Raw genomic sequence first — 18,963 nt, 5'->3', positions numbered from 1 at the left:
GACACTTTTTTCTCGTCTCGAGTAAGGCCAGATTTCCCGGGAATCCTCGCTTCGAGAAGTCTCGACCAGAAACCCTAAATTTGCAGTAAAAATGTGAGAAAACCTCAAAAAAATGAAATTATGAAGTGTTTAAACTTAAAAAAAACGTGACCCCTTAATTTTTATTAAAAGTTTGACTGTTTGAAACAAAGAAACGGTTCGCTAGATCACGATGAAACTTTACAAGGTTCTTGTTTCCGAAAAGTTGCGGCAGCATGTTATAGGAAATTTATTTCAGTTTTTGAAATTGCCTTTCAATTCTCTGTACGACCATTTGTCGCCGAGATATCGATGATTGAAGACAAAAAGATCCTTTTCCATTAAAAGTCCGATATTTCGATGAAAAAGGGTCATATCGAAATTTAAAAAAAGGAAATTGAAGCTGAATAAACAAGCTATCTGGTCCATGTAATGGTTTAGCTGAAAAAAAAAATTCCAAGTCTGTACTCATAAAATAAAAAAAAAAATGCAAAATTTTTTTGACGCGCTATTTCTTAGAATTGCATGTTAACCGTAGCCCCTAAAAAATTTCGACCGAAAGATCTAAACACTACAATCTTAGAGCTTTAAAATGTTTTTTTTTAATTCCCGATACGACCACTTTTCACCTAAATACAGTCTGTCAAAAATCACGGAAAAATTTCGGAAATTCTTTTGACCCTTTAATTTTTTGTATTAGTGTATTTAGTTAGTTTAGTTTAAAAAAAACTATCTGCCCCTCACCTTGCTGGTCAAATCCCTGTGGAAAACGCCCTTCGAGTGCAGATACTCCATGCCGGTGGCGATGTCTTTGGCGATGGCGACCCTCGTGACCTGGGGCAGGTCTATGCTCCTGTTTTGTATCAGCTGATCCAGCGAGCCTCCGTTGATGTACTCGGTGAGGGCGTGCAGCTGCCCCTCGTGGACGCACACCCCCTTCAGCCGCAAAATGTTGGGGTGGGACAGGCGGTTCATCAGCTGCACCTCCTTCAGCATGTTGCGGCGGTTGGAGCGCAGCTGGTTCATCTTCAGGACCATCACCTGGCCCGTGACCCGGTGGGTTACCTGAAAATAGGAGAGATTGTCAATTTAAGTGAGATGTGTTGCTTCAGCTGGACTTAATAGTAGTTAGTTTTATGGTGAGGCAAATAAATAATGTCTATGGACGCAAAACCGGATAAATCCATATAAACAGAAAATGGGGAAATAACAAAAACTGTCAGTTCCAGAAGAGACGGCGCAATCCAATTTTTTGTATACACTTTTGGTTGATAACTACTTTTTAAATAGTTTTTTTTTAATTTAAAATAATATCACAAATTAAACTATATATTCTTTAGAAATATTTATTTTCTTTAGCTCTCACATTTAATATTTTGTAATAAAGGTTATAAGTCAATTCGAATATGTGGTTCTCTTTTTGTAGAAACTATTTTTATGTGTTCGTCTTTGTAAGAAGTGTACTGTAAGAACAACAAAAGTAAAAGATATTTCTTTGAATTGTTGCATTAATAATAAAAATAATTAATAATATTTAGACATATCATTTTTTATCCAAACCCGAGAGATTGTCTACCATCTCCTGGACACCCTGTCTATAGTTAAGATTTTATTTCTCTATCTGATTTCCAAACAAAGTCACCACGTACTAAGTTCCTAGTAATTCTAGTTTTCAATAATGTATTTTTTTGAAATTTATTACAACCAATTTTCATCTATCAATGAATACGTGTACACTGCAATTTCCACTTACTCTGAAATTTGAATGGACACGAACAAAAGACTTATTCGAAACAGTAGGCGCATTTTTTGGTTTGAACTGTATTTCACAAGTTGATTGACTGGGTAGGCGCCTATAAATCGCTTCCAATATCCTCTTGGATTGAAAGGTTAATGACTTACAAACGGGCGATATACATTTTTTCGGCCTAACAGTCTAATCTTGACATACAATGACTGATCTAGAGTCGATGTATTTTGTGATGCTAGTTCAGAAAATCTGAAAAGCTAAAAATTTAAAACTGTTTTTTTGGCAAGGTTTATTAATATTCTTGCCTAAAGTCTTTTTACACTATAATACACAGAGTGTTTACTAGGTACATGTAGAAAATCTAGGGGCGTATTCTATGGCTAAAATTAAGGTATTTGGTTAAATAAATATAGGTATCTAAAATTAAATAAAACCGCTCGAGATATTTTTAACACTTGGTGTATGTTTTTTATTTGTGGGTGGGAATAAAGAACAAAATTTGCTGCTTTCGCAAATAAGAACAGGCTATGGGTAGTCTTTTTCAAAAACTGTAACTCTGTAACTGTCAAATTTATAAAAAAAATGGTTCTAATAAAAGTTGTCTGGGATCATGTGAGCCATGTAAAGAAAATATTTTTAGCTTTACAGGGTGTTCCATTTCGCGTGGGCGCTACATAACTCTGTTATTTTAAATGGAACACCCTGTATATTGTTGCGTTTTTGAATTCCTTGGTTAATATTAGGTAGAGTTTATTAAATGTCCATGGTGTTTAAAACTTACCGTTTTAAAAGATGTTGTTTTTGAAAAAAATCACGATTTCAGCTCTCTAAATGAGTTTATTATAATTAACAACCAAATAAGTTAATAAAGTTAATATTTAATAAGACATCTACAATATTTTGAGAATGTTGTAGAATCTTCTTTCGTTTCTTTGCATTTCCTGAGAAAACTTACCATAATAATGTATATTTTTTTTTACACCATCAAGAAAAAGCCCACCGACGTTTTTAAAAAAGCAGATATTTTGACGTGAGAATTTTCGATTGAAAATTAGGGTGCTTTTTCGATATTAAGTAAAAATAAGGTGAAAAAATAAATATTTCAAATCAAAAAAATTACAGCGTGTTTGGGACATAAATAGCTAAGTTTTCACCAAATTTAGTGAAAAAAAAAAATTTGTTTGTAAAAGATAAAAATAAAAAACGAAAAACTTGGTTATTTGAATTTTTCACATAAATTTTGAGGTTATGTGAAAAAAGTGTAAATACAAAAGTTGTAGATCTTTTTATTACCTACAACTTTGCCATTTAACTTTTTTCCATAAGACTTGTAGTTTTTCTGGAAATCAAGGGAAACCGTTGTTTACCCTTAAAAACTCACCCCCTTTCGTTTGTGTGTTAATTAAAATGGAGGACACTTCGAGCAATTGATGTAAATCAGTGGTCTAAGTATTCGTCTCCTTGTGTTGTGTTCCGAGCTTCAGTTTATTTCGTTTTGCGTTTTGTTTTAGTTGTTGTTAGTGGTTTACTTTTGTCTGTCAAACCACTTTTTAAACATGTTAGTAAATATTGACACTGTCAGTCCCAGGCCTGATAAAATGTGAGAGAAAAGTGGTTTTGCAAGGCCTTCTTGACGCTGTTATAGGTATAGCTACTTTTCTTGACTTCAGAAAAGAACCTAATTTTTCTGGAAAACTGTCAAAGATAAGTATGGACAACCTTACATATACCTGTCGAAAGGTCATTGAATTTTGCATTTATCCATGACAATTAATATGGGTCATTCCATTTGAAAAAAAAAAGTTTATCAACTAGTAAGATTATTAAATGTAGGTCTCAGTATTTCCAAATCTGAATAATGTACACGTTTTATCCACAGATGACAAGATAGAGTAATTTATGCCAAAACGAATTGTGAAAACTGCAGGTTTCTAACTCTTACGGTTTAGATACTGGCTATCATCATTTAGAGAGCTGAAATCGTGATTTTTTTCAAAAGCAACTGAATATGTCTAAAACGGTAAATTTTAAACACCATGTACATTTAATAAACTCTACTAACTCTATTAACCAAGGAATTCAAAAACGCAATAATATACAGGGAGTTCAATTTAAAATAACAAAGTTATGTAGCGCCCATGCGAAATGGAACACCCTGTAAAGCTAAAAAATTTTCTATACATGGCCTACATGATTCCAGACAACTTTTATTAAAACCATGTTTTTATAAATTATACAATTGCAGTATTTGTTGACAATTTGTGTCTGCAACTGTAGTTTGTATAGTACCTAGTTTTGTAATAATTGCGAAATTCGTACATAAAATTCCCTCTTATAACAGATAAGTGTACATTTTTTCGTTATCTACTTTCATAATTGCAGAATCGAATGATAGTATAAAGAGAATAACTCATTTACGCAAATAAAATCCCATAAAATGTGACATCGTTAAAAATAAAGCACATCTTGACAGGGTTTATTATTTATCTTAAAGTGAGAAACAGTTTAGAGGCCTATTGTTATCCAAATGAAGGTCATTAAGATTAGATAAACGAGATATGTACCTGGCGCGTTCAAGAAAAATATCAGCGAATCAGTTTATAACGCGATTATAAAAAAAAAATAGAAAGCGATATGACGACTCGGCAAAAATGTACAGCCTGATATAATAAAATGGATTTTTTGCGTCGAGCAAGATATGTATAGCAAAACATAAAGATTGTATTTCTGAGATCTCATAACTTGGATGGACATTATGTATTAAAGAAAGTCTATTAAAGAAAAAGCTCTTGATTTCAAAACTGAAAATTGTTTAGGTCTTCCAAACAATTCTTTTGCACTTATTAAGTAAAAAAATCTCAGAATGACTAAGCTATGATTCATATAAACGTTATATGTAAAGTATTAGGTAGCCTCGATAGATTAGTACACAAGCACGTTAACAATTTGAAACTGAAATCTACCCATACCGAAAAAACAGCAAGAGCAAACAAGTACAATAACGATATATGTTCGCCTAGGTAATAAAAAAGCCATTTGCCTTTTAACAGAACGGAAAGCAACACCAATAAAATGAAAGTGACTGTTATTAGGCCACAAATCTTATTGACGCTGCGAGACCGAAGAAAATATCCCTCATTAGAAGATTTGATTAGATATCCGCCCTCTAGGTCTTGTTTGTTTCAAAGCAGCACGAATATTCATTATACGGGCATTTTTTATGGTACGAGAGCGAAGTGGTTAATGGTAGTATTGGCAATGGTAAATGAAATTCGACGGTATCCGGAACGATCTTTGAAAACAAGTTGTTATGTTTTCTATATGTACAGAGTTAATAAAAAAAGTCCCTCTTTGTAGATCTAATTTAGATATCTATGTATCACTATTTCCACTTTTGGATGTATATCAGGTACTTACTGAACACTTGGGACTTATTTTGTATAATTTGATTATAATACCAATTACGTTAATCCACTATACAAATTAAGTGGTACTATTCGATAAGTTTAAAGTTTTAACACTGATCAAAACATCGAAAACTTCTAATTAATCATTCAAATGTTTTGGGAATTGACTCGACTGAATTTAGAAAGACGCAGATACTTATGAGAAACCAGAAATATGTCTTAAATTTTTAATACTACAATAATGTTTATTTTTAAATATGTACATAAAAATTATGTTTACGTGACCCACTTGATCCTGACTACATTTTTTTAGATAAATGGGTACAGATAGGATATCAAATGACGTTTAATTAAATGATACTTACTAGAAGAATGATGGATCTATCAGGGAAAATCAATTAAAACAAATTAGTCAAAGACATATCTAAGTATATGTAAATATTGCATTTCTTCTTTTTCTTTGAAAAATTTAAAAAAGTACACTCGAACTGTTAAGTTTTTAAATTAGTCATTTTACCGATGTTCTCAAAATAATGTCACAAAAAATTATTTAACAAATAATTATGGTAGTTTTAGTAAACGATTTGTAGCGTTTGTTTTTTAATACAAAAAAGGAAAATACCAATCTGTGTTCTTCTAAATGGAAAATATATAATGTAATGTAACGAAACACGTAAACTGCTGCAAAATATCCATTTAACCTTTAATTTGCCATTAGATGTCAATAATTGAGTTTGTAGGAATGTAACATTAAAGAGAAAAAACTAAGTACGTCCTTTGAAATAGGACATAAACTCTGATGAACTGATTTTAATGTTAAATTAATCAGAACGTGTCCCATAGTGAATGGTACATAGAGTAATTTGTGACGTAATTCGATCTGGTCATACATACCTTAGTCCAAAAGTTGATAGTAACCGAGTTGCAAGGTGTCAAAATGAATATGAATGAAAAACTGCAGAAAGTCAACACTAATCTAAATTCTGCCACTAATTAAAGACAAGTTTGACATAAACTCGTTTTGAAAGCGTTTATCATTGTTCATTCCTTCAAATATCTCGAGAACGGTCATTCCTAGCGATGTTAGGTTTTGATGTAAAAATGATGGAAGAAGAGATCAGGAAATAAGATACAGCGTATAGCAAAAAAATTGTGTACTACAAAATTTCCGACGCAACGTAAGTGGCGCCCTCTAGAATGTAAGCTAAAATTATGAGGAAATTTGAATTTTTCATGTCAAAAAACCAAGGGATACCAAATATCGTTTAAATGCATCAATTACCTCGAAGGTTATTTAAAAAAAAATAGAAAATAAAATTTTGATTTTGACGATCTGCAACTCGGTTACTATCAACTTTTGGACTAAGTTAAGTTTGACCCAGATCACATTATTACGACGTCACAAATCACCTTTACTCTATGTACACTCCATTATAGGATACTGTATACATTTCTACAGCTAGGTTTTTCCTATATTACAATAGAAAAAAATTGTCTTGACCTAACTTTATGTAGAAATCTATCTACGTAAAGTTAGGTTAGGTCAAACCGTTTTCATTTAAATGTATTAACTTAACCTAACTTAATTTTGTGTAGAAGTAAGGTTAACTTTTTCTTAATGCGTGATACATATAAAACATAACCTAACCTAAACTAACCTAATCTTATGTAGCAGTTTTTTTCAAGAAACACTGAGATATCAAATTTATAATCTATGATAACAACTATTTTGTTTAAGATCTAACCTAAAAAACTTAAGTACATATTTATAGAAATATAAAAGTTTCCCAAGATGCGATTCTAAATTATGAATAAGAACTTATACAGGGTGATTCACAACTTATCCAAAAAAATTTGGGAATAGATGCGGCATGAGAAATGGAGTCAATATTGTAAAAAAAAATTTTGTAAAATCCTTATAATTTCTGAGAAAAAAATTATTGAAGTTATAGCACATTAAACCACTACATAGCTGGACAACTGTAGTCTCTAGCATCATTCTAGCCTCATCGACTTCGAATACTGAATTCGGATTTTGCAATCGTCGTTGCGATATTTACCTGTTATCTGTGGTTTTTATAATACGTTTTTAGTAGTTGGTGTCAAAAATGGGTAGTTAGTGTCAAAAATGGTTTGCGTGTACTCGGAGTTGATGGATATCGTTTTAATTTATGGTGAAGCGTTTGTGTTATGGTGAAACAACAACAACAAACATCATTTGTGTTAGTTCGTAGAAAGTGAGTAAGACGGACCCAAATGTGTTTACACGTGAGTGGATAAAATTTTGAACGATTGCTGTTGCAGCATCGGGTATGTCAAATGATTTAATTTTATTAATAATTAATAAAGGCAAAAGCATTTGAATTTGCCGACATAAAATAGGTGCGATAAAATTCTATTTACATATTTCTTTCCTTGCGAAAGTTTTTGTCCGTTTTTATCACGCCGCCATACCGGTCGCATTGTGCGAGGTCAGGTTTTACAGTGGACCAGTTTCCAGTGCCGTGCAGAAGTGTATTTTTAAATCAATTTCGAACCGACCTTTTTGATTTTTTTCTTTACAAAATTGTATTTGTAAGGGTCCCCTGTGCATCCAGAATTTTTTTTTTGAATAAGTTCTGAATCACCCTGTATATAACACGTGAGTGCCATTAGTTTTTGACAAAATACTGATCCAGCAAACCTTAAGCTATTGATCTATTTATACCTGATTTTTTATATTAGTTTCTACTTTCACAAGACTTTTCTGTCCGCCAAAATGACATATCTCCAGAATAAAGCCAAAAATGGGGTTCTCTATCAAAAATTTCAAAAATATGTGAACAGATCGTCAACAGCAATTTAAAATAGTCATGCAAATTTTCAATTAGTTATATCCTATCACGATGGTGTTAGGTCGAGTAGGAAACTCGACAGATGTGATTCTGAAGATGGCGGCGGCAAATTGGTATGTAGTTCGAGTGCCACAAATTTAATGAATCCTCTAATTGTTAGCAGCAATAGCTGCGTGGAGAATAATCATGATCAACGTTCCAAAAATGTTAAGTGGATTAAAGAGGTACAAGCGCACTCTTGATTTATTCGACGGGACGTCCACAACCACATTCTGGTCCGGCTTCGAAACAGACGGTCCACGTTATTCGGCACGCAGATATCCGTACCAATAACCTGCAGCGGTGTGATCTGTTGGATCAGATAGGGGCCCGCAGTGAAAGTCATCGCATTTCTAAAATTCTCCGAATGACATGTAGACCGTGATGGTGCTCTCGAGGAGGCCGATCTTCCGCCGGGTAATTACCCCAATTTTAACACTAATTCGCACACATTCCCTGCTTCCGATCGAGATCCCTATCGCGCACTATTCGCAGATTTCATTTTTGATATCGCCGACTACGAGGTATATACGATATATACTTGTGTTGAAATAATCACTTTTTTCTCCTTACAGTGAATATCTTTAAACTAATGATAATGCGGGAAGCAACTACTCTGTTGGTTAATGATCCGGACCAGCATTGTATTAGACCGGCAATATCTAGCAAACGGTTTGGATCATTTGTAAGCGGAACCCTTCAAACATATACCGCTTCGACCTTATTAGTTCTAATCACAGGTGGAACAACCTACGAATGATTTAGTTATTGGTGTCTTAACTACAGACATGGAGTGACTATAGATGAGATGTAATAATAATGTTACATCTATGAATTTTTACTGCTATTCAGTGACTGGGCCTTCCAATGGTCAAACTGGCAGAAAGCGATATATGTCTGGTGGTTCGTCTGACGAATGATCTTAGCTGTGTAATGGATATTGAGGGTATAATTCTACGCTGGTCGGGACGTTCGAGTATCTTTAGTCTAAACATTATTTCGGCCAGTGGTGGTACAGGTTTTGTTTTCATAATACCTGGAAATTAGCAGGTCACTCTCTGTCAGTTTGGCCGTGTAAATGCCTAGGTTTTAAGTACCTATACGGTGAATATTCAATAGTACTGACAAAAAAAATGTGAATAAGATTTAGACCTGCTTGCAAGAAATATTTTTTGACTCCACTATAAAACATCACCAGACTTTTCATTTGGGTTTCTATGAACTAACACAAATGTTGTCTTGCTTCACCATAACACAAATGCTTCACCATAATACAAATGTTATCTTGCTTCAACATAAATTGAAACGATATCCATCAACTCCGAGTTGCTATACACGTAAGCCATTTTTACACTAACTACTAAAAAACTATTGTAAACACCACAGATATCAGGTAAATCGCAAAGACGATTGTAATCGGATTTCAGTATTGCGAATGACTCTAGAGACTAACAGTTGTAACATCAGTTGTCCAGCTATATAATGGTCGAATGTACTATAACTTCTATAATTGTTTTCTCGAAAACTATAAGGATTTTACATTTTTTTTTTACGATATTGACTCCATTCCTCATACCGCATCTATTCCCAGATTTTTTTGGATAAGTTGTGAATCATACTGTATATGTTACCCTCGAAAGTCGTGGAATCATTATTGTTACATCCTGTAAGTATATGAAACTATTTAATTTTTACCTTATCAAGTGATGAAATTTTGTAAGTTTTCCAAATAATCACTGTACAAACATTACAAACTTCTAACTGCAACAATAAATTTATACAACTTCTACGCCTTTTCCCAGATGTAGGCATCTGTTTCAGAAACAGTCGAAAAAAATTCAGAATGACATTTTTATTCCAGTTACATCAAAGTTAATTAAATTTCATAATTCGTAAATTTGATTTTAGAAAGGATACGTTGTTTTTCAAAAAATATAAACAGTATTTCAAATAGCATCAAACATATATACATTTATGAATTACACAGCCCCATAAAAAAAGTTCTGTACCGTCATAATAGGTCCGCCATTTTGGATTTAAGAATTTCCGAATTAAAACATCATATTTGTGTTCGAAAACCACCGAATAACAAGTTACAGACGTAATCCTCAAAGTTTGAATGCTTTTCCGAATTTTACATCCGCTATATTGGATCCGTCATTTTTTATTCAGGAATTTTCGGATTCGGACGTCAGATTCGTAATCAGCGACCCCAAAAACCCGCGGTAACAAAATTCAGGCCAAAACATTGAATAGAAAAATGTGTGGCTTAAAAGGTAAGTGGGATCCTAGCTGTAGGTGGTTTCCAACCCCTTCAGTGATAAGTTAAATTATATTATTTATAGGTGTATTTATTTTATTTTAGAGTTTTACTAAAAAATGACCTGGTAAATCGGTTTTTGGGGTGCGGATTTGGATTAAGCATAAAAAAATACACAAGATCTATGTAAAGGTAAAGACCTTTTTTTGTTTTCATTACTATTACATATAAAGTTTGTAATCATATCGAAAATATAACAGCAATATTAAAAAACTTGGTTTAAACACCTCACCAGGCCCCAGTCCCCAGACAGAATTTGTTATGGAAATAAATTCAACAAAATATGCGGATCGGCATTCCTCTAATTCCACACTACAAGACATTATTCAAATATCTGTTATTTAACACCTAAGCAACGCCTACGATCTACTGCAATAAGGAATAACGACCGACGTTATGCAGAATACTTGTGACATAAACAGTTCGCAATAACTATTCAAATAAATTAATTAAATAATTTTAACAGACTGTGTAATCAGAACAATGAACTATGCAGGAAATTCAATCGTACACCTATACCTATTAATTATTATCAGGGTCATTCAGACTTCCAAAAATAAATTATATATGTAGGTATATACATAAATATGAGTGGACGGATACTTTTCGACAAACAAGGTTATGAAATTAGGTTTAAAAAAATAAACTCGGGCTATACAAGAGTCAGTGACATTTACCTAAAAATTTCTTCAGCGCGACTTTCAAAAACAAATTTGTAAATTTCTGTAATTAACATTAATCATAATAATAAAAAAAATTAGAACAAACTTATGTTTGTAAATTTCCAGTTTTGCAATGTGTAAATATCACTACTAACATTAATGTTGACATTTTAAGTGGCTGTCCCGAATGTATATTATCCCGAGATTTATTTAAATATTCTTTTCTTTATGATTATCACGATACAACAGTTAGCTGAACATTATGGTAACTGTTCACCACGATCATGGTTATGGTCTAAAAACTAAGTGATGATGATAAAACTGTTTAGATGGTTGCTTGACGTGTGTTTATATGGATTTATGCATTTTTTCCCATTTTAAACCAATATTTGTTACTATATCAGAGAATATTTACCGCTTATTTATCGTCTTGAATAAGAAATGAAGCCGTTGAGGAAAAAATGTGAAAAACAATAAAAATCTGATTAAGATTTACAACAGAAATTTTTATCACACAAGGTGTCCCTTTAAGAATGGGACACAAAGCAGCTATAGGTGGAAGACGTTAAAATAAAACAATTGAGCACGTTTTGGTAAAATATCACTCCTTACACAGATATAGTGTTATTAATTTTTTGACAATAAGCATAATACTGATCCTATTTTTCAAAAAAAAGTTTTGTTTACGAACTAAAGTAGGTACCTTTACCAAGGAATTTTTAACAACTTGAAAACCCATCTTTAAAGAAGACCAGACACTTTCAATATGGACTTTCGATTAATGTTTGTTGTGGAATTATTGGAATTTGCTTCTTCGAACCATGGAAGCTTCCTTCAGTTCCTTGTAGACTTAAGGCGACCTACACTTAAATTTTAAAGTAAATCGCTTGGAAGAACTAATTCACGATGGGCCTCTAAATATAAGAAAATTGTTAGTTTATGCTCGACGGAGCACCAACTCATTTTCAAATTCGTTAATTAAATGTGCGTTTTCCACATCGATGGATTGGCCGAATTCCTGTGGCCACCACGCAGTCCAGATTTAAACCCACTCGATTTTTTTATGTTACATGAAGTCGTTAGTATGCAAATACCCTATCAATGCACGAGAGTAACTCTAATTTAATTAAAAGTCTAAGAAAATTTATTGACGTAAATGGAGTAGATACATTGTGAAAATGTTATAGATTAAAACTGTAGCGTCGTAAGATTAGTGATTAGTTTCTGTTATTGTTTTTCATTGTCATCAATGCACATCATCTTTTATCTAAAACGAATGGCTTCAAACAAATATTGATTTTTTCTAAATAGCTATGAAGTTACAATTTAATAAGTTTGAGAACAATTTTGTAATTTTCTCTCTACTAGTAATTAGGAAACCATTTACATATAATTTGCTGTCCTTTATACAAACACCTTTTTCTTTAAAAAGAGTTTTTACATCATAATATCTAATAAAAATAAACACAAAGTTATTACTAGACATCGGAAACTTTGTATTATGCCAAGCCGTGTGCCGCTCTATGTTCACAATACACAATGCTACTGACTGCTATAAAAACACGTGCCATACACTCGATCAAGCAAAGCATCAAACGTACTCGCACATGCACAAACGTCAATGAAATACACGGAAAACCTGGATTGTTTACCGGCACGCCAGACCGACAGGGCAGGCATTAGGTGCCGCTAGATACGTATCGAATAAATTGATCGATGCGAAGCTTCAGATCAGAGGCAGACATGTACATATTATTGCATAATGACGCGGACAGTGGGATTACTAAAATGTAGTTGAAGCTTCGTCACCATTAGTAAAAGTAGCATCCATCAGAAACTTGGACTATTTTAGATATGCGTCTGTGACCTCGGTAATTGAACGGTCATTTTCGTTTTTGAAATGGGTATTTATCGATCGGCAAAGACGATTAATCGAGAAACACTAAGGGCAACACTGTTAATTTATTTATTTTCTGCATTTGCTTTCCTTATGAGTAAGAAATTATTATTTTGGTAACTTTTGCTGGTACTTATTAATACGTACTATATTGTAATAGAATGAGTTGGGGCAAAGGTTTTAAAAGAAAAAGGCAAATTTGGGAAAATATAATTGATTTTAAACAAATAAATTATAAGTTGGATAAGTATGACCAATAAAAGTACAGTTAGATGGTTGAAATTGAGAAAGAAAAGGTAAAATAAAGAAAAATTAGTATGTGATCAATTAAAAATATTCGTAAAGTTAATTAAGTGCTAGCCAATCATATAATTTTTATTTTAATTTGACATACTTATATTGGATCAGAGTAATTAAATGAATTAAATGAATTAGAAGACAATAAAGAAGAAAAATAGGATACAAAGAAGAAGAAGCGAAGCAGAATAAGTAAATACAGGTAAGAAAATCGCCATCTCACAAGAATTTATAACAATATCTGTATATTTTATGGTAAGTTCCATGTGAAGCGTTTAGTGTAGAAAAATAGACACTGCTCCTTTTTGTTGCAAACCATTATGCAAATACTTACTTATATATTTTCATAACGTAAAGAGTGCAGTTATAAGAAGGCAACGGTTGTCACTTTTTGTTTGAAAAAAATTACATAAAACAAAATTCGGTTATACAGCCAACCCTGTATATCCCATAATGTACCCGCCTTAAGATTTCCGATCTCTAGTTATCATTAAAAAAGTATGAGCACAATTTTGTAATTTTCTATGATGTCACTAGCGCCCCTAGTAGTAAATACAAAACCGCTTACATGTCATAATTTTGGTAGACCCAAAACGAATTTAAATAAATGTTTAATTCAATATCTCTAATAGTTCTTGAGCAATTGCAAAAATTTTAAAAAGATTAGATAAAACACCCTGTATCTTGATAAAGAGTAACATTTTACTGCTCTGTGTACCATTCACACCCTGTATTTTGAACATCATTTTCATTTGGATACTATTTAAGCAGTCAATCTGTGTATCATGAATAATAATAAGCCGTAATATGTGATTTAGTGCATGTCTAATTGCTAGTAGGAATCCATTCAGCTGCCTGCTTAACTTTTTTCACTTGAAATCGATACATTTTGGAAAAATAACTTAGCGGACCCCCAGGAGGCATCCAAATAATCTGGCTTGCGCCCAGACTGTTGCGTAAAGCCGTTCTTTAAATATTTTTGGATGTTTGTGCCAAATGCACGCAACTGCGTACGCTCCGCCGAGGTATTTGGGGCAACGAAAGTCTAATTGAACGGGAATAATCGAATGCCGTGACTCAACTGAATATTTGATAACGCGACTATGTCATCGGGATAACCTGAAAGGGAGTCATCTTGTATCAGACGTGAGGAATTTGACGGACGCGGACGGTTATAGATGTAGAACGTTGACGGGATTATAGGTTGTCACTCATTTAATACCCAGAAAAGTATTAGGGCCATTAAGACGTCTAGTGGATAGAGATTAACGACAAAAAAAATATATGACGCTTGTTTTTAAACGTTGGACAAACATCCTGTACTTTCCAAAACCGTTCCTGCATATAAACTTCAGCATAACGTAGAAACAGTAGTAAAAAGGCAAGATATCTCATTTTAAAAAATAACTGAATCTTTTGTGTATATACTACTGTGTCCAAAAAATAAGGTACATTACTTATGTAAAATTCATGGGTATTATGAAAGTATACAATTATTTTTTTGTAGATTGGTAGTACTGCCCTTGATATCTATGCAGAGTTCAAGTCAATATATTCGATTGCTGCAGAGCTACTCGTGTTTTTGTAAACATACGAAAGTGAGTTTATCGATTTATATGTCTGATTTTGTTGAGCAAAGAATTTGCATAAAATTTTGTTTGCGGAATGAATATTCTGCCGCGTAAATGTTGAGTATGTTACAGAAGACCTTTAGTGATGAGGTTATGTCGCAAAAAAAGTGGTATATACTTTAAGGACGAATAGCGTCCCGACGACTATCAACGTCAACTGATGAACACGTTAATTAAATCAAAGATTTTGTGCTCGAAATCCGTCGATTAACAATAAGAGACCTTGTTGATACTGTTAACATTTCAAAAGATTCGGTAAATACCATTTTAAAAGATTTGTTGTGTCTTAAGCGCGTCAAATCTCGTTTGGTTCCAAAAACGCTCAACTTTTTGGGAAAACAGCGTCGCGTTTACATACGTGAAACAATGATTTCTGACTACCAAGTCGTCATGAAAAGCATCATTGCTGGAGACGAGAAGTGTGACGAAATTGATTTGGAAGCATAAAGATTTTTTATTTTTAAAACAAAATAGCCATTACGACCGACACGCGAAACAATCCGAAATAAACTGCGGGCTGTATTGCATTCTGTATACTTTCTACTACAGGTCTGGTCATGTTTTCATTTCCGATACAAAGTTAGTAAAATATATAAATATTTCACCAGTCTCCCCTAATAATTCTGACTCCGCCCCCATATCATTTGTATAACTTTATGCCATCGATATAAGGGAATAAAAAAAACGCTATAAGAAGTGCGCAAAGCCTGCGGTTCTAAGCTCTCCTTGACTATTGGTTTATTGCCTTTGTCTTCCATTAGGAATTTGAAAACAACGTACGTCTAAGATACGTATATACGGAAGATAGAATACTGGACAATAATTACGTTTTTGATGTATTGCGATGGCATAGAGTATAAGCCACGGCCTGGAATTCACAGCAGTGTTGCCATACGTACAGTAATTACCCTATTTGTACGATATTTTTTACAAGAATGATAAGAGGCTTTGAGACCATAACAAAGCATTCCAACTTTATTACAAATTATTTATAACCTTTAGTAAAAACTTAAACGGCATTCTAAAATAAAATGAGTTGTAATTATTAAAAAATAATTAATTATTTTCAAATGTTTATTAAATAAAGCTTATTATTAATTAATAAGGTGATCAAACAAACCACCTGCTTGAGTTTCACAATACCCGAATCTGTCGTAAAATTCTTGACGAACATTTGACAAAATTTCAGGAGTAACTGATCCTAAAATATTTCTAATTTTAAGCCGTAATTCGTCCAAATTTGCAACTCTTTCGTGTCGATGTTTGTAGAGAAGTTGCGTTAAATGACCCCATAAAAAGAAGTCGCAGGATGTCAGATCTGGAGATCGAGGAGGCCAAGGTATAATACCTCCTGTGGAAATAAGCCTTTTAGGAAAAGTTTGTTCCAAATAATCTTGAACGTGCCAAATTTCCTCAAAATTTACATCCACGTTTCGTACAGCTGGTACAACACTATTTTGTAATAAATGCAAATATCTCTCAGCATTTAGGTTAGCATCATTAAAAAAGGGACCCACAATATTATCGCCTAAAATGCCAGCCCAAACATTTACCTTTTGAGGGTACTGCGTTCTTAATGGTATACTTAAATACTTGTTTTCTCAGGACCAATATTGGACCACTGAAGGATTATGACGGCCAAGTAAGGAAAAAGATGATTCGTCTGTAAATAAAATCTGACTAGCAAATCCATTATTTTCACCTATTTATTCCCTAATGGATTCACAAAATTCCATACGCCTTATTTGATCACCAGTAATAATTTCTTGAGAAGTTTGCACTTTATAGGCTTTATAACCATTCTTTTTTAAGATGCGACGAACTGTACGACTTGGAATGTCAAGATCTTCGGAAATTTGGGAGGAAGAACACGGCTAACTTACTTCCACAAAAGCACAGACATTAACCTATTTTTCTCTCCTTGCTTCAGAAATTTAACGATTGCTACATTTCGTACACCGATTAACACATCCATACTCCTCAAACTTATGAAAAATATTCAAAACAGTTCTAGCAGTGGGGACTGGTTCGTCGGGGTATGAAAATATAAATCGACCAAGGACTTCCTCTGCACTTTCTGCACGAAAATACAAATTAATAATATTAATTTTTTGTTCGACACTACACCATTTTTATTTTGTAATATTCCGTCTACTTCTTACCAAAGGTTTGAGTGGAATAATAATAAAAATAAAACTAAACAAACAGTAAAGAGCTTTAGGTATTCGGTCGGTTCACAAAAAATGCGAAGGGGCACGTGCGCTCCCACAGTCAACCAATTACGAGAGTCCGAGTCGCAGCCTCGATGATATATGTCATGTCCGACCTTTTCCACCTGAAGTTGATAGGGGAGATGCGTGTAATTTACTTATTTTCTGTCTTTATTAGGCCTTCCGCATACGTGATTAAAATTAATGACCGAATCACCCTGAATCATTCTGTTACACAAAGATCTTAAGATGGAGTCGTTAAAATTTCTCTTATGCACGGCAGAATTATAACATTCACGCTCGGTTGCACCTGATGGCGTATTAATCTCTTTAAAAAAATCAAACAATCGGTGCTTTTTTACAGGAGGCTGTAGTTTTCCCAGGACATCCCGTGTTGAAGACCTTTTAATGATGTGTGCATACTGTATACAAGGTGTTCTTGCCTTGCTTATCATTCACAACTCTCAGCTTTATTGCCTTACATCGATTCGTTTATATTAAAAAAAAAACAGTTTCTATTATTCACTTTCAGTTTTCTTTATTGGTGAAAAAATATAAAACGCATTTACACAAGTTAAATAAAATAGAATACAAAGTATAAAACATTGAGGCAATTAATAAATATAAACGTAAAACATAAAAAATACTCTAACACAAAATACATCACTAAAATAGGATTAAAGTGATAAAATAGAAAAAAATTACTAATAAAATAGGTATCACGAATAACTTGTTATACAGTTTCTATTAAATCATCAATTATACAGCGGTTAGTGAAGTAAATCATTGGTAAAAATTAAGAAGAGAACCGGTCCAAAAACTGATCTCTGTGGTACTCCTGCATTAACACCGAGACATGCTTATGTAATATTACTCCGGACGACAAAGTTGTGCCTATTATTGCCTCGATTATCTTTTATTTAATTATATTTTACGATGTCTCAATATATCAATAAAATCATAAAACTATCATAAAAATATTTTACATTTTGATATTAAAATATCTATGCCAATTCGTTTGCCCATAACTACGGATAGTAATTTAATATCTAAACGATATTAAAAATTATTAACACACATTTAGAAGTGAAGGGTATTTATGCATCTATTTTACACAAGAAACGGTTCTCAAAAGGTTAATTTGAATTCGTAATATTTAGCAATATCACCGGGAGTCAAAAATTCAAGGAATTAGTTAAATATGCAATTTAATAACATATAACGACATGCAAATTGATTTTAGACGGGTTCTGTAGAAAAAAGTCGACAATATTTTACAAATTTAGAATAATGTTTACGAAATGAGCAATGGAAGTTTAGATTTTTTTGTCGGAATTGCATAATCCGGAAAACACCGGGAAATTGGTTGACTGATAACTAATACATGAATCACAGCAAAATTTACATACGACGAGGACAATTTTGTACTAATAAACTGAAAAAGTTAACCAATATTGAAAAAAAAATCTAAACTTAAGAACATTATTCTTTTTAAATTTTTAATTTCAAAATTGCGGCTTACTTTACTGAGACATAATTAAACAACTTTATTAGTTGCAATAAAATGGTATAACATTCTAAAAATATTATTAGATACATTATTTTATAACCTTCAATCGTTTTATTATATTTAAATAGCTTGGTTCATTTACCCAAGACTAAAATTTATGAATACATTTGAACAAAATATATTTTTTAATTTTAGATATTTTAATTTAAAAAATTCTTTAGAAATAAGTTTTACAGGAAAAAAGTCACAGTAATCGATATGTAAATTATAATATAATCATATTTATATAAAGAAAGGCGTAATTATTAAATGTTTGTATGATAGAGCCAATTAGATTTTTTCAAAAGATGAACTTTTTAATAATGAATTAAATTAATAAAAAAAATGT

The 18,963-nt window shown here is 32.6% G+C and overlaps 1 protein-coding gene across 1 annotated transcript in view; it reads right to left on the bottom strand.

The window, feature by feature from the left end:
- The window catches only part of LOC108916306 (dual specificity testis-specific protein kinase 2), a 67,882-nt gene that overhangs the window by 16,267 nt on the left and 32,652 nt on the right, over positions 1–18,963 (bottom strand). The window contains exon 2 of the mRNA XM_018722521.2: positions 763–1,083. Within this exon, the coding sequence (XP_018578037.1) occupies positions 763–1,083 (321 nt within the window). The remainder of the gene's footprint in view (positions 1–762; positions 1,084–18,963) is intronic.

The sequence above is a fragment of the Anoplophora glabripennis genome, unplaced genomic scaffold, assembly GCF_000390285.2.
Source record: "Anoplophora glabripennis isolate ALB-LARVAE unplaced genomic scaffold, Agla_2.0 scaffold1253, whole genome shotgun sequence".
NCBI classification, from domain to species: domain Eukaryota; kingdom Metazoa; phylum Arthropoda; class Insecta; order Coleoptera; family Cerambycidae; genus Anoplophora; species Anoplophora glabripennis.
The sequence above is the reverse complement of the archived record's forward strand: the minus strand, read 5'-3'. Positions and strand labels throughout refer to the sequence as shown.